Here is a 14,742-nt window from a genome sequence, read left to right on the forward strand (position 1 = left end):
TCACCCGCTTTAAAAATGGTGAAATGTCAATTGATGATCATCCGCGTTCTGGACATCCGTCAACTTCCCAAACGTACGAAAGTGTCCAAAAAAATCATCGAGCTCGTGTGTGAACATCGGTGACGAATCATTGTGGAACTCGAAGAGTTGTCTGGAGTGAGTTGGAGTTCGATTCAGCGCATTTTATCGGAGGATTTGGGCATGTCACGGGTCGCTGCAAAGTTTGTGCCGCGGCTCATGACTGATCAACAGAAAGAGCGTTGCATCGAAACATGCTGTGCCATGAAAGAACATGCAGAAACCGACCCAAAATTTTTTTCTAAAATTATTATGGGAGATGAATCTTGGTGCTATGCTTACGACCCGGAAACCAAACAACAATCAACTGGAAGATGCCATCCTCGCCCCGCGCAAAAAGACTCGTCAAGTGAAGTCCAATGTGAAGACAATGGCCATTTGTTTTTTTGATGCAAAAGGGATTGTGCACTCGGAATTCCTTCCAACAGGTCTGACCGTCAACCAGGTTTTCTACTTGGGGGTTCTCAAGAGGTTGCACAACAGTGTGCGTCGAAAAAGGCCCAAAATGTGGCAGTCTGGTAATTGTTTTTTTCACCACAACAATGCCCACACCACCATCTGGGTGACCACTTTCATGGCAAGAAACGGCATGGCTGTCTTACCCCACCCACCCTATTCACCCAATATAGCTCCTAGTGACTTTTTTGTATTCCCACAAATGAAAAGGAACCTCAAGGGGAAGCGTTTCGCCCACGTGGAGGAGGTGAAGAGGAAAACGACGGAGGCACTTGCATACCTCAAAGTAGATGAGTTTTAAAAATGTTTTGAACAATGGCAGACGAGATTTGACAACTGTATTGCAGCTAAAGGAGAGTACTTTGAAGGAGATTGAAGGAATTTTGTAAAAATAAATAAATACACGCTTCAAAAACAACTTTTCTGGAAACTTTGGGGTACCCCCTCGTATTTTCATGTAGCAGCAGGTTGAGCCTCCTAGTATCAATTCCACTGGTGGGCCTTACATACCCCAATCTGACTCTGTACCATTACGATACATGTCACCAAGGGGTTAAAAAGGAGCTGGGCATTGGTAGAGCGTTGGCTGAGTGTATTCTCTGAATCTTCTTCCAGCATGGTTCAATTTCATTGACATATCTCTTTCTTTATCTCAAAAGCCAGCTGGCATCTTTGAATATTATGTCTTTCCATATAAATAAATAATTATCAAATAATTAATCGAACACTGACTTTTCAAAATAAATATAAATGAGAATATAAATATAAATAAGAAGATACTGTTTCCCTATCTCTCTGCAGCCCACTTCAGAGGCAGCAATGGTATGGAAGAAATTATAGAGCCGTACTGACAGGTGTAAGGGTAAGTTCACACAGAGTAACGTGCCGCAAAATCACGGCCGCAAAATAACGCATTGTATACGATCTCGGCTCCCATTGAAATCAATGGGAGTGTATACGGCCCGCAAAGTCTCACACGCCGTATACGTGCCACATCACGCTGCACGTTACTCCGTGTGAACTTACCCTAACTGTGAATTCAGCTCTGGTGCAAATCACTCTACCTATTTCAGCCACAACTATATGTGCTTCTGCCTCTCTCCGGTAGCTTAATCTTCCCCTTCCTTTCTCTATAGACTTTTATGGGCAATATGGAATAGCATGCTTCATGCTGATAGCCTATCTCATCTCTCATAACAGATTGAGAAGAGATTTCAGAGTGAGTGAATAGTTTAAGACGCAGGAGAGGAGGAAAGAAGCCCAAACAACATAAAAAATAAATAAATACAAATTCTTCTTTCCACTTCATTTATGAAAAGGTTGATGAAAGAACAAGTACCTATTCAAAGGAAAAAGAAAGTCACACTGCCTGAGCTGCCCTCTCTGTTCCTTCTTTTATTTGTCTTCCTTTTATCTCTGTCTACCTCCCTTTTTTTTATGTATGTCTTTAAAAACAACAACAAACAAACCTTATTGTATGTTTTTATCTTTGTAGCACTTGTTTTGATATATATTGTGTCTCCCATGACCTAAACTAAAGTGTACCATTTTTGCTTTTACCATTAATAGGTTTTTAAACCATAAATAAAGGAAAGTCTAAAAAAAAATTATGGTGAGGTTTAAAATGCTAGATAGGTTTTGTTCACACTTGCGCCGTGCTTTCTGTTGTTCATATCCACCGTGGGACCCAAATGATGGAGAGCCCACCCGCAAACACAGTGATTACCTGTGGACCCCATAGACAATAATTGGGTCTGCTGTTTTTTCACTGAGACCGGCAAAGAGAAAAGTCTTCCGTGTAGGACTTTTCTCTGCGCTGATTTTCAGCAGAATTTGCAATGGAGTCTTTTAAGGAGACTCCAGCACAGATGTGAACGAAACCTCAGCATTTAACATTGTTAATACAAACAAAAAACCCAAGATTCTATAAGATCCATAAGAACTTACTAGATCCTATTTATATTCAGATATTAGATCTTTTGAGGCACTTTATACAGAAATTCAATAGGCCATGCTGTTATGGTGCCTGTCACCATGTGGCACCACTCCCAACAGGGTAAGGACAGAGTGGGCTTATAGACCTTGATCAAAATGTACAAAGAACGTCATATCCATTTCTGATAGATTTACTTACACTTCTGTTTCATCATTTTTTGTTGTAGTACAAGATCAGCACTCCTCCCATTCAGCTCAGGTGTGTTATTTAGCAGGAGATGGCATACAGGATATATATATATATATATATATTAGCCCCCAGCCTTTTGACTGAGAACTTGGTGTTGACATAATGCATTGCTGCATAGAGGCTGCCACTGCTGTGATGACATGCCTGTGGGATGGAGTGGCCCAGCCAAGAGCCTTGAGTGCTGTTGGGCTGCTTGGTTTGTTTTGCTGTAGGTTCTGTGCTTCAGTGATGGTCTCCATGTAGTGCCACATCCAATAGAGTAGGGACCCACTATTCACAGGTCATTGTGAAATGACTATTCGGCTTATATATCCTTTGATAATAATGTATACTAAGAACCTCATGTTTATTTTTGTAGACTTTCCCGAGAGCCATAGACGAATAATGTACAACACTGGGATGTATGATGCATGTCTTTCTTCAACAATGCTGGAGTATAGAAAATCTTGATGTTAATCTATAAAAATTATAAAATCATACAATCTAAAACAAGGCAATATTTATTTTGGTATAGTTTTTTGTTTTATTCAAATATTACAATGTATGTGACAATAAGATCAATTAATTAAAGGGGTTCTCCCATCTCACTATTTCTCCAGACTGCATGCAGTGTCTGCTTCTCACTTCCTGTATTTCTCCTCCCTCCCTCTTGGTAAACGGGCTGGAGAAGGCTCACACCACTTATACAGATGAGATAATATGCAGATTCTTGTACAGAACAGACAGAGTGTTATCTGTGTGTTTACATAGAGAGATCAAGACCAGGCTTTATCAACAAACTGCAATTAGCTGCACGGATTGTCCTGCCTCCACTGAGTAAGTGATGTCACTTATCCTGTCATCCAGGTCCGTGGTTATAGCAACGCTGTGGACATAGATTTCTGTATTGTCAAACAGCAGGGAAGGAGAATTGGTTTCAGGCCCCATTCGCAGAACCCCTGAGGTACCAGCGCCCCAATAAATTACCTTATTTTGGAAACTAGACTCCTCAAGGAACTTATCGAGGGGTATAGTCAGCATTTGGAACCCACAGCTGTTTCACCAACTTTACTACCAATGGGATGTGACAATTACAAATTACTTTTTTTTCCAGTAAAATGTTAATATCAGACCCAAATTTATAATTTTCACAAAAGGTTAAAAGGAGAAAAAGCCCCTACAGTTTGTTAGACAATTTCCTCTGAACACGGCAATAACCCATATGAGATCAAACTGCTGTATGGAAACATGGCGCAGCTCGGAATGGAAAGAGCACTATTTGGCTTTCAGGGGGCAAATTTTGCTGGAATAGTTTTTGGGTGCCATGTCTCAATTGCAGAGCCCCTAAAGTACCAGAACTAGAGAAACCTCAAAACCTGACCCCATTTTGTAAACTACACTACTCAAGAAATTTATCAAGGGCTATACCAACTATTTTGATCCAACAGTTGTTTCATAGATGTATTAACATTGGGCAGTGGAAATTAAAAATTATATTTTTTGCAATAAGATGTTGCTTTAGCCACAAAGGGGCTAAAGGAGGAAATGTATCCAACAATTTGTTACGCAATTTCTCCTGACTATGGAAACACCCCACATGGGCAGGAAAACTACTGTATTGTCACACGGCAGGGCAAAGGAGGCAGGGAGGGCCATTAGGTTTTTGGAGGGCAGTATCATTTTCAGCTGCCATGATACATTTGCTCCTAAAGGGCTAATGCAGTGGAGAGTACCAAGAAGTGACTTAATTTTAGAAACTGCACCCCTCAAAGGATATAGTGATCATTTTGACCCCAAAGATGCTTTCCAAAAAGAAAGAGGCAGCAGATGATGCAAAATGAAAATTTACATTTTACCAGATAGGCCATTTCAGTGGCCAATATTTCCCGCCCATATCACGGCACTGTAAAATGTCAGCTCTCCAATTATTAGGCCCTATCTCCCTTTTTCGAAAACACCCTATATGTGGGCCTACTCTTTTGCCTACAAATATGGAAAGCCTCAAGAATTAAGAATCACCATACTTATTTGAGGCCTAATTTGGTTATTTGCACTGCATAGGCAAAAATAAAAAAGTAACCCCCTATTTTGAAAACTACTACTCCTCAAGGAATGTACAAAGGGGCATAGCAAGCATTTTTAACCCTTGAGTATTGCATTTTTTTTAAATTTCAAGACATAAATGCGCAATTAAAAGTGAAAATTGTAATATTTCCAGATATATGCCCTTTCAGTGCCCAATATGTTGCGCCCAATTGTGACAGCAGGGACACACCCCCCAAAAACTGATAAGGGGTTATCCTTGGTACAACGGCCTTTGGAGTGTTTGTCTCTGACACAAGCCGGACACAACATATTGTGCAATGAAATGACGGATTCCTGGAAAAATTGTCATTTTCACTCTGCATAGCTGATGGTGCATTCAACACTTGGGGGGTAGAAATGCTCCCTGTACCCCAGGATAAATTCCATGAGGGGTGTAGTTTTCAAAATGGGGTCACATGTCAGAGGATTTCACTTTACTGGTATTTCAGGAACTTTGCACAAGCAGCATCATGTCCAAAAACCAAACCGTTCCAAAACCCAAATACCGCTGCTTATTTTATGCACCCTGCTGTCTGCCCAACAGCAGTTTGTACTCCCATATATTGGTTAAGTGGGGTGTCCCAGGTGCAACAATGTGAAATATGTGGCATAAACTGCTGCTGAGGCATGCAGCAAGGCACAAAAGAGAATAAGTGCTGCTCAGCTTTGAGAGCGCAGAATTAGATGGTTTGGTTTTTGGACCTTATGTCTGCAGAGTCCCTGAGGTGCCAGTAAATTGGAATCTGCCAGAAAGTGACCCCATTTTGAAAACTGCACCTCTCAAAGAATTTATCAAGTGATGTAGTGATCCCAGAAGTGAATATGTAAGCTGTGCGGAGTAAATTGGGTACACCAAATTCCATGCTATTTTCCCACTAGCTCCTATGACAAGGACGGGGGAGAGGGGCATTCTGGGGGTTCAGCACTGGTATATTCTCTCTCACAAGTTGCAAATCTGGGGTGTCCCCTGATATACGCTTGCACAACTTATACATTTCTTTGTAATCCGTTGACTACATTTTATTAACTCTTTCTGGGAGGGATGTTAAAAGAAAACATCAATTCTGGCATTGCTTTTTAGCATTTATTTTATTTCCAGTGCAGCGTGCAGTATAAGTAACATGTTACATTTTTTTCTGCAGGTCTGTACAGTTACGGCGATACCTCATTGTATTATTTTTTCAATGCGTTGCTATTTGTGCAGAATAAAATTCAATTTAGGGGGAAAAAAAAATCATTTTTATTTTTCTGTTGAAAAAGAATAAGCTGGTTGAGGGCTTATTTTGTTGGGGACAACCAAATAATCATTATTTTATGCAGTTTTCTACGGAGTTTTTTTTTTATGTCGTTCACCATGCGGGTTAAATAATGTTTTGGTGTTTTGGTTTTATTGTTCAGATTTTTACGTATGCAGTGATACTAAATATGTAATGTTTTTTTTCTATTCTTCTTTATTTTACATAATAAGACATTTTATATGGGAAAATGGGATTTTTGGGGCTTTATTTATTTATTTTTAAACATATTTAACCTTTTTTTTTTCTTTACTTTTTTTTCTGTCCCATGAGGATTTGAAGCAGTGATCTGCTTCAATACATATATGCTGCAATACGCATGTTTTGCAGTGTATAGGAGGCTGTCAGCCTGTGCAGACGCACGAGCTAACAGCCTTCATCATGGCAGGATCAACTAGGTATGTGAAGGGACATGTGGAGGGCAGACCCGGGGTCACTGATCAGACCCCGGGCTTCCCATTAACAACATCAGCACCTCCTCAAAAACGTTGGGGGGGGGGGGGGTGCCGATCGGGCCACAAATCATACTGAAACCCCTGAGATGTCGCGGCCATGTTTGACCGTGGCAGCTCAAGGGTTAACACCCGTGATCGAACCCGTTCCAACCACAGGTGTTATGGGACAGTGTCAGCCGTAACACACGGCTAACACCCACAGGGCACGGTGTGCACACAGTCTCTGTGTGTGCACCATGCAGCCGCCGTAGAACTACGGTGGTTTGCGGAAAGTCCTTCCCGGCTGTGCCGTACTATTACAGCGGATGTCGGGAAGGGGTTAAAACAATACCGCTTGGCAGACACAGCATTGATAGTGAAACAGACAGCAACGACACTGGAACAGAAACATAGATGAGGGCTAAAGATTAAAACAGGCCTTCATATAAATAACATTAATAAAAAAAAACCAAAAAAAAAAAACCAAGGCCCCCTATGATAGGGTCTACTATTACCCACAAAGACCAGGTAAGTATCATCTTTTATTCTGTTCTTAATGTCATTCATCTATATGATGTTTAATAGGGAAAGCAAAGAAATTTAGGCAGCTTTATTATGCCTTGTATGCCAACTGAAAAACGTGTTTTTGAAAATGTCAGTTATACTTGTGGAAACACTGGCTTTTTCCGTATAATTATAATAATGGCAGAAAATCCACAGAAAAAAAAAGACTCTTAAAAATATTTTGAAAAAAATGTTTTGTGTTTCCCTTTTGATTTTTTTCTGCAGAGTTTATTTGTTGCATTTCACTGTGTGGAGCCTTAACCCCTTCCCGCCGATGGCATTTTTTGATTTTCGTTTTTGACTCCCCTCCTTCTAAACCCCATAACTTTTTTATTTCTCAGCTCCCAGAGCCATATGAGCTCTTAATTTTTGCGGGACAAATTTTTCTTCATGATGCTACCATTAATTATTCTATATAATGTACTGGGAAGCAGGAAAAAAATTCAGAATGGGGTGGATTTGAAGAAAAAATGCATTTCTGCGACTTTCTTACGGGCTTTGGTTTTACGGCGTTCACTGTGCAGCCAAAATGACATGTCCCCTATATTCTGTGTTTCGGTATGGTTCCAGGGATACCAAATTTATATGGTTTTATTTACATTTTGACCCCTAAAAAAAATTCCAAAACTGTGTTAAAATTTTTTTTTTCTAAAAGTCGCCATATTCTGACGGCCGTAACTTTTTTATACGTAAGTGTGCATAGGGCGTCTTTTTTTGCGGGGTCGGGTGTACTTTTTAGTTCTACCATTTTCGGGAAATGTTACTGCTTTGATCACTTTTTATTCAAATTTTTATCAAAATCAAAACAGTGAAAAAACAGCGGTTTGGCACTTTCGACTATTTTTCCCGCTACGGCGTTTACCGAACAGGAAAAATATTTTTATAGATTTGTAGAGCGGGCGATTTCGGACGCGGGGATACCTAACATGTATATGTTTCACAGTTTTTAACTACTTTTATATGTGTTCTAGGGAAAGGGGGGTGATTTGAACTTTTAATTCTTTTTATATTTTTTTATATATTTTATTTTTTTTTTGCATTTATTAGACCCCCTAGGGGTGTTGAACCCCAGGGGGTCTGATCACTAATGCAATGCATTACAATGCTAATGCATTGCAATGCATTGCAAAAAAGCATCCTTTCTTTTGCAGGCTGCATAGACCAGCCTGCAAAAGAGAGGATTTGCAGACAAGCCTGGGAGCCTGTACAAGGCTCCCGGCTGTCATGGCAACGGGACGTCAGCCCTGGAGCATGCTCCAGGAGCCGGCGATCCCGGCCAAAATGGCGGTGCCCATGCGCCGCCGGGAAAATGGCGCCTCCAGGGCGACTGATCGGAAGCATTAGAGCCGGTTGTCTACTGCTTAAAGCAGTAGACACCCGGCGGCTATGGCGGCCGCCCGGCTCCCGGACGGTCGCCATAGTTACAGACCCGACATGCGCCGTACTATTACGGCGCATGTCGGGAAGGGGTTAACTGTGTTGGAAACAAATCTCGCTTCTTTTCATTGCATTTTCAAAGAGTTTTCCTCTGCAGACTTTCTTCCCTTATTATACCTATACAGAAAACGCCAGCGTTTCCACAGGTATAATGGACATGCTGCGACTTTTTAAAATATAGGCATCTCTGAAAACTCAGGTTTTTCACTGCTGATGTTTTTCTGCAATGTGTGAATGGGATTAGCCATAGTGGTATGGAGGTTATAAATAGATCATAACCTGTATACTATATGGCCAGTATATACAGTATGACTCGTAACTGAGAAGGAAGCCACATAGAAATTATTAGTCATAATCTATACCCAACATGATAAGTATTAGCATGGAGATGGACTTTGACTGTGACTCTGTCTTCCTAATTACATCATGGAAGATAGACTTGCACATTCTCAGTCAGCGCCCTCTATTGGTGTGCATACCTGAGGCACTGATATCCTAATTACATCATGGAAGTCAGATTTGCATATTCTTCCCATGTTCCTTTGCACAGTGGAGCGCTCATGGTTTACTAAGACTCCACACGCCTTAATGGTGGTTCTCTCCTTATGGAGTGACTATATCCCCTCCACCATGGAGATGGAGGCATATACAGGGACCTTCAGTGTAGCCTCCATACTGTATCACCAGTAACATTACCAAACTGCATCTGATCCCCAATATTCAGACCATGCTGTCTCTCTATTACCACAGTGTCTCCATTACAGGTGACCTCTCGGCTACACCATAGAGAGCCCCTCGGTCTGCATTATATAGCAGTTATCTATGATATATCAGTCATATCTGCAGTGTGTGAGGTAAGTGGGGCCAAATACATGAGGGGACACTGTGACGGTATAAATCCTCGTGTAATACTGCAGCATATACAGCATGATGTAGAATGATGATACTAAACTAATAGTGATGTCCAATGTGAATGTGGTCACAGCAGTGCTGTGTGAGCTGATAAGCCCCAGTATTATACTCCACAGTTCTGCAGACATGTTTCCTACAGTCCTTGTGGTGTGAGAAAAAGAAGATGAGTAAGACAGGAAATTACATCTATTCCTCCTAAACTCTTCCTTCACTACATTAAAACACTAGGCAATATATACTCCTAAAGCTGACTATACACACGTATACTCTTAAAGGGGTATTCCCACGTCGCATACTCACCCGTCTTCGTTCCTCTAAAATCTTCTGTCTTCCGGCTTTGTCTCGTCATTGGTGGGCGGGGTCACATATGCAAAGCCAAGCGGCGAGATGCCACCGGCCCTGCGTGCGCGCTCATACACCAGTCTACCCTTCACAATGCGAATACAGACCTGACACCCTGCGGGTCTGTATTAGCATTGTGAAGGCTAGACTGGTGTATGAGCTTGCACGCAGGGCCGGCGGCATCTCGCCGCTTGGCTTTGCATATGTGACCCCGGAGCGGAACAGCATCGCTTCTGCCGCTGCTGTCTTCATGCAGGGCAGAAGCATAGCGATGTGCCTGTGCCGGCGTCTAACAGTCCCCAGCATCCGCCTATTACAGCGGATACCGGGGAGTTCGATGCTGGCACAGGTGAAGCCAGCAACATCGCTATGCTTCTGCCCTGCATGAAGACAGCAGCGGCAGAAGCGATGCTGTTATTCCGCTCCTCCGCCCCCCCGCCCCGGAATAGCAGCATCGCTTCTGCCGCTGCTGGCTTCATGCAGGGCAGAAGCATAGCGATGTTGCTGGCTTCACCTGTCCCCCAAAGGGTAAACTACCCCCCTCCTCCAGGCTCGCTCCCGTGTACTTAGCCCCTCCTCCCTCCCCCCTGAGAGCAGCAGACACATCACTTGAATCAGGAGCAGCTAGGTCAGGGCTGTGGCCACAAAAAAATGAATATAGTAATATAGTGGACAAACAAAGCATTTTTGCTGAAGCATTGTATTTAGGAAAAGTCTTATATTCACATTTACAAGCATTATAGATAAGATCCTTGTGACAGGACAACCGCTTTAAAGCTGAACCAGCCTATATCAATCTACACAACTACTCCACAGAGATGAAACTGCAGGAGTTATTGGTTCCCCCATCCCAAAGTCATGTCCCCCTTTGCTAATGGCTCTGATGTGTCTTACTGGTATGCAGTGGCAAAACTAGAAATGGTGGAGGCCTATGGCGAATTCTTGCATGCCCCCCCCCCCCCCCCCCGGCATTCCTGCATGCACTATTATGCCCCATAGTGGCCCCTACACAAAGTAATATGTACTACAGTACATAATACTTACTGTAATAAGTTTGCTGCCTGGGGAAGAAGGGGTTACAAGTGCCACATTCAGTGTCAGTGAAGCGTGTTGTCACAGTTCTCACTCAAAACACTCTTCACGGATATTGAATGTGGCAGTTGTAACTTCTTCTTTCCCAGGCAGCACACTTATAATTATTGGAAAGGATAAAGAGCAGCAGGCAGCTGCCAGCACAGTACTGTGTGCTGTACAGTCTGCCCTGCCAGTGAACCACGTTCTGCTCACCAGTCTCCACTCCCCAGAAGTCCTCAGACTTGGATAAAGTGATCGTTTGAGTTGGTTCGAAGTTGTTCAGATAGAACCAAATGAGAAATTATTTAGACCCCCTAGAGTATAGCAGGAGTAGGCCCAAGGGAGGTGTAAATAATAAAAAAACAAAAATGCCCTCCGTCACCCCTTCCCGGCCCCTTTTGGTCATCTGTTTTTCCTTCACGGAGTGTCTGACGTCTCAGAAAAGAGACAGAGCTGGTATATGACACTCTTCTGTGACATCACGTGTATAGGGTCATTGCTGAGGCCTGCGATTGGGCCTCAGCAGTGACATGGGCACGCTGAGCGTAATGACATTTGGCATACTCATGTCACAGCTGTGGCGCAATCACAGGCCTCAGCAATGACCCCGGGCTTGTGACGTCACAGAATAGCGCCAAATGCTGAAGAGATGCTGGAGTATAATAATTTACTGCAAGTCATGTCACGGTGGCTATTTTAGTTCACCTGAGACAATCCAAATTGTTAAATTTCAGTAAAAACCGAACAGTTTTGAAAATTCTGGATGAATCTGACTGGTTGCGAGCGGATTCCCCTAATACTAATAATTACTTAATTATAATGTGCCTCTTGCTATTCTTACAAACATACTACATTAAAAAGACTGTATTAGTCTTTGCAAAACTCAAGACTATTAATGTTTTTCCGCTTCTCTCAACACTTTCTTTTGCTTAACTTTCTTTAATCTACATCTTATCAGTCTCTTTTTATAATCCATACTAACCGCCACAGTTTCCCTTCATCCCCATAGAAGTCCCCCCCCCCCCCTCTATCCAACATACTCTGTAGATGATGTGATACCGAGGGTGTGATGTAGTGACATCCCACTGTTTAAGTTCTTAATTTCATATGCCATAAACAACGAGTGTAATTGTTCTTGTGTTATTTATCGTAATTGAATGCACTTAAAAGGGTTGCCCACTTTCAGACCAATATTGAGAGACAGATGTCATTGTTTGTATAATAAAAAGTTATACAATTTTCCAATAAACTTTCTGTTTCAATTCCTCACAGTTTTTTAGATCACTGCTTGCTGTCATTCATTCTGTTACTTCCAGTGGATAACAGTCTGACCATGGTCATGTGATTTACGGTCCATGGTCATGTGATGTACATAGGTGTACAACTGATGACCAGGCAGGTGTCTGATTATTGAGCTGTGACTATAAGAAGCAGCACCTGTGTCCATCACATGACCATGGACTGTAAATCACATGACCATGGACCGTAAATCACATGACCATGGTCAGAGTTTTATCCACTAAAAGTAACAGAATGAATGACAGCAAGCAGAGATCTAGAAAACTGTGAGGAATTGATACAGAAAGTATATTGGAAAATTGTATGACTTTTTATTATACAAACAATAATATTTGTCTCACAGTATTGGCCTGAAAGTGGCCAACCCCTTTAATTTTCTTTTCTACCATTCTCACTTTGTATACACCTGAAATATGTTACGATTGTTCTCTCTATTTAAGAATGTATCTATCTTTTGCATTGTTCTTTATGTGCTGTATTTTCAAAACTTCAATAAAAACTTGTTGAATGAAAAAAAAGGCTGTATTATTTCCTCCATAATACAATAGATTTAAATAATAATTCATAAATAATTCATGCTTTACCTCTTCAGAAAGACAGACTAGACAGTTCAAATATAATAGGAAAGAAAACATTGAAACCAATCTATTAAATTATATGAAATACGTTGCTTTCATCATTCTCGATAGACATGTGTTTCTCTAAACTAACAGTAGTTTGTATTTCTTCTTCCACATATCCTTATGTGCCTCACTGGCTGATATATTTCTTTTTCTTGAACAGTACTTCAGTATATACAGTCTCCACAGGCATGCATGCATTAGAGGTCATTAAATTGTTCAGCTATGCTAAAGTGAATGTGTTTGATGTAGCTATTCATAACGTAAATGTGAGTACATGAATTGTGTCCGATTTATGCTAGTGGCAAGTCAAGGACATCAAATTATGAAAAACACTTCAGTGCTTATCATCCAAGTCACTTCCTCAATTTTAGTCCCTTTGCACACGGCCGTGTGAGTGGTCAGTGTGCTATCCGGGTTTTTCTCCAATAGCACATTGACCCAGTTATTTCTATGGGCCCATACACATGACCGTGAATTACAGTCCGGTCCGCAAAATATGGAAAAGATCTTATTCCTGACTGATTTTGCGGCCCTGCTTCCCAGACTCCTATTCATTGAATGAAAGGGGCCGCGAAAGCACGGCCGATGCACAGGCGGCATACGAATGACACCCGTTTGTTCCCCTGTGTGCTGCCTGTGCCGTTCATTAAAAGCAGCTGGTTAAGCACAGGATCGTGTGTATCCGGCTTAACCCTAACATATTCATCAAAGTGTTATCAATCTGATATAGATGAAGGTAAACATGTAAATGTGGTGCATTTTTAGAGCCTAAGAATATGTTTTATTTAATTTAGGAAGCCTCAGTATCCTCAAACTTATTTTTGACCTGCGAATGAAGGATCATCAATGTCAACAGCTCCGTAAACGTTCTGAAAAAAATAGAAACATGTCATAGTTAAATAGATATTTAAAACACATATTTAAGTCTTTATTATTATTCAGTGTAATACTTTAATTTATATAAAATTAGCAGTCATAGTGTACTTTCTGGCATCGCAACATTTCTTTAACCTTCATGAAATTAGCAGTCATAGTGCACTATAAACGAAAAAAAGAGTATAGACAAAGGTGGCATTACTGTTATTAACCAACAAGTGATATAGTCTTACTGGGCAAATGGACAGTGGAAACACATTATATTGAGTGTACAGTGGTGCTCAGCAGTTCAAAGGTATATCTAGAAACATTGCAAACAAAAAATGGTAGTAAGAACCGGGCACTCACCATGAAGCGTGTGATAAAAGCAATCCAAACTTTATTTTAATCTTCAATATATGGTAAAAAAGCGGGAGGAGATGTAAGACGGGGTAACGAGGATCCACAACTAGCAGCACTAGCTGGTATATAACAGAGTTTACTTATGGGAATGAAATAACAAGGGGAACAAATAAGTTATATATAACAATATGAGAATAACACACTATATAAACTGGCCCTATCTGCCCCTGAGATAATTGTACGGTACCGGATGTATGCAGTCTCTTAGCTCTCTGTGGTTTTCCCTCGGTGCAGGCCTGGGTCCAGGAACTCAGCAGACTCTGTCTTGCTTCTGTCTTGGGTGAAGGTCTGGACACAGTGATGGCAGTCTAAAGCACACTGTGTAACACGCACAGCAATCCGGTATCATGGTAAGGCAATTCAAGGAAAAAGTCTATGCAAACTTTTGGTTGAGTTTCAGCCGTCCATAGAAAGTCTCTCAACCTGGCTTTAGTCTATAGAACAATCTCAGTAACACTGCTGCTTTCTTCTGTAAGTCTCTGCAGTGCTTCAGGCCTTCTACTGTGCCCTAAATCAGCAATGGCCTCTAAGGCCGGGTTCACATGGAGTATTCTGGCTTGTCATTTGGTACGTAGACGTGGCGGGAGGATTTGTGGGCCGTATACGCTCCCATTGTTTTCAATGGGAGCCGGTACCGTACACGTGGCGCTATTTTGCGGCCCCCGCAAAATCACGGCTGCAAAATAGCGCCGCATGTACGG

At 41.6% G+C, this 14,742-nt stretch overlaps 1 protein-coding gene across 2 annotated transcripts in view; it reads right to left on the reverse strand.

The window, feature by feature from the left end:
- Positions 1-13,512: 13,512 nt before the first annotated feature.
- Positions 13,513-14,742, reverse strand: part of PCNX2 (pecanex 2) — a 383,347-nt gene continuing 382,117 nt past the window's right edge. For both annotated transcript variants that reach the window (XM_075267754.1, XM_075267755.1), the window contains one exon: positions 13,513-13,632. In XM_075267754.1, coding sequence (XP_075123855.1) covers positions 13,579-13,632 — 54 coding nt within the window. In that variant the 3' untranslated portion in view covers positions 13,513-13,578. The remainder of the gene's footprint in view (positions 13,633-14,742) is intronic.

The sequence above is a fragment of the Leptodactylus fuscus genome, chromosome 3 (assembly GCF_031893055.1).
Source record: "Leptodactylus fuscus isolate aLepFus1 chromosome 3, aLepFus1.hap2, whole genome shotgun sequence".
Classification (NCBI taxonomy): domain Eukaryota; kingdom Metazoa; phylum Chordata; class Amphibia; order Anura; family Leptodactylidae; genus Leptodactylus; species Leptodactylus fuscus.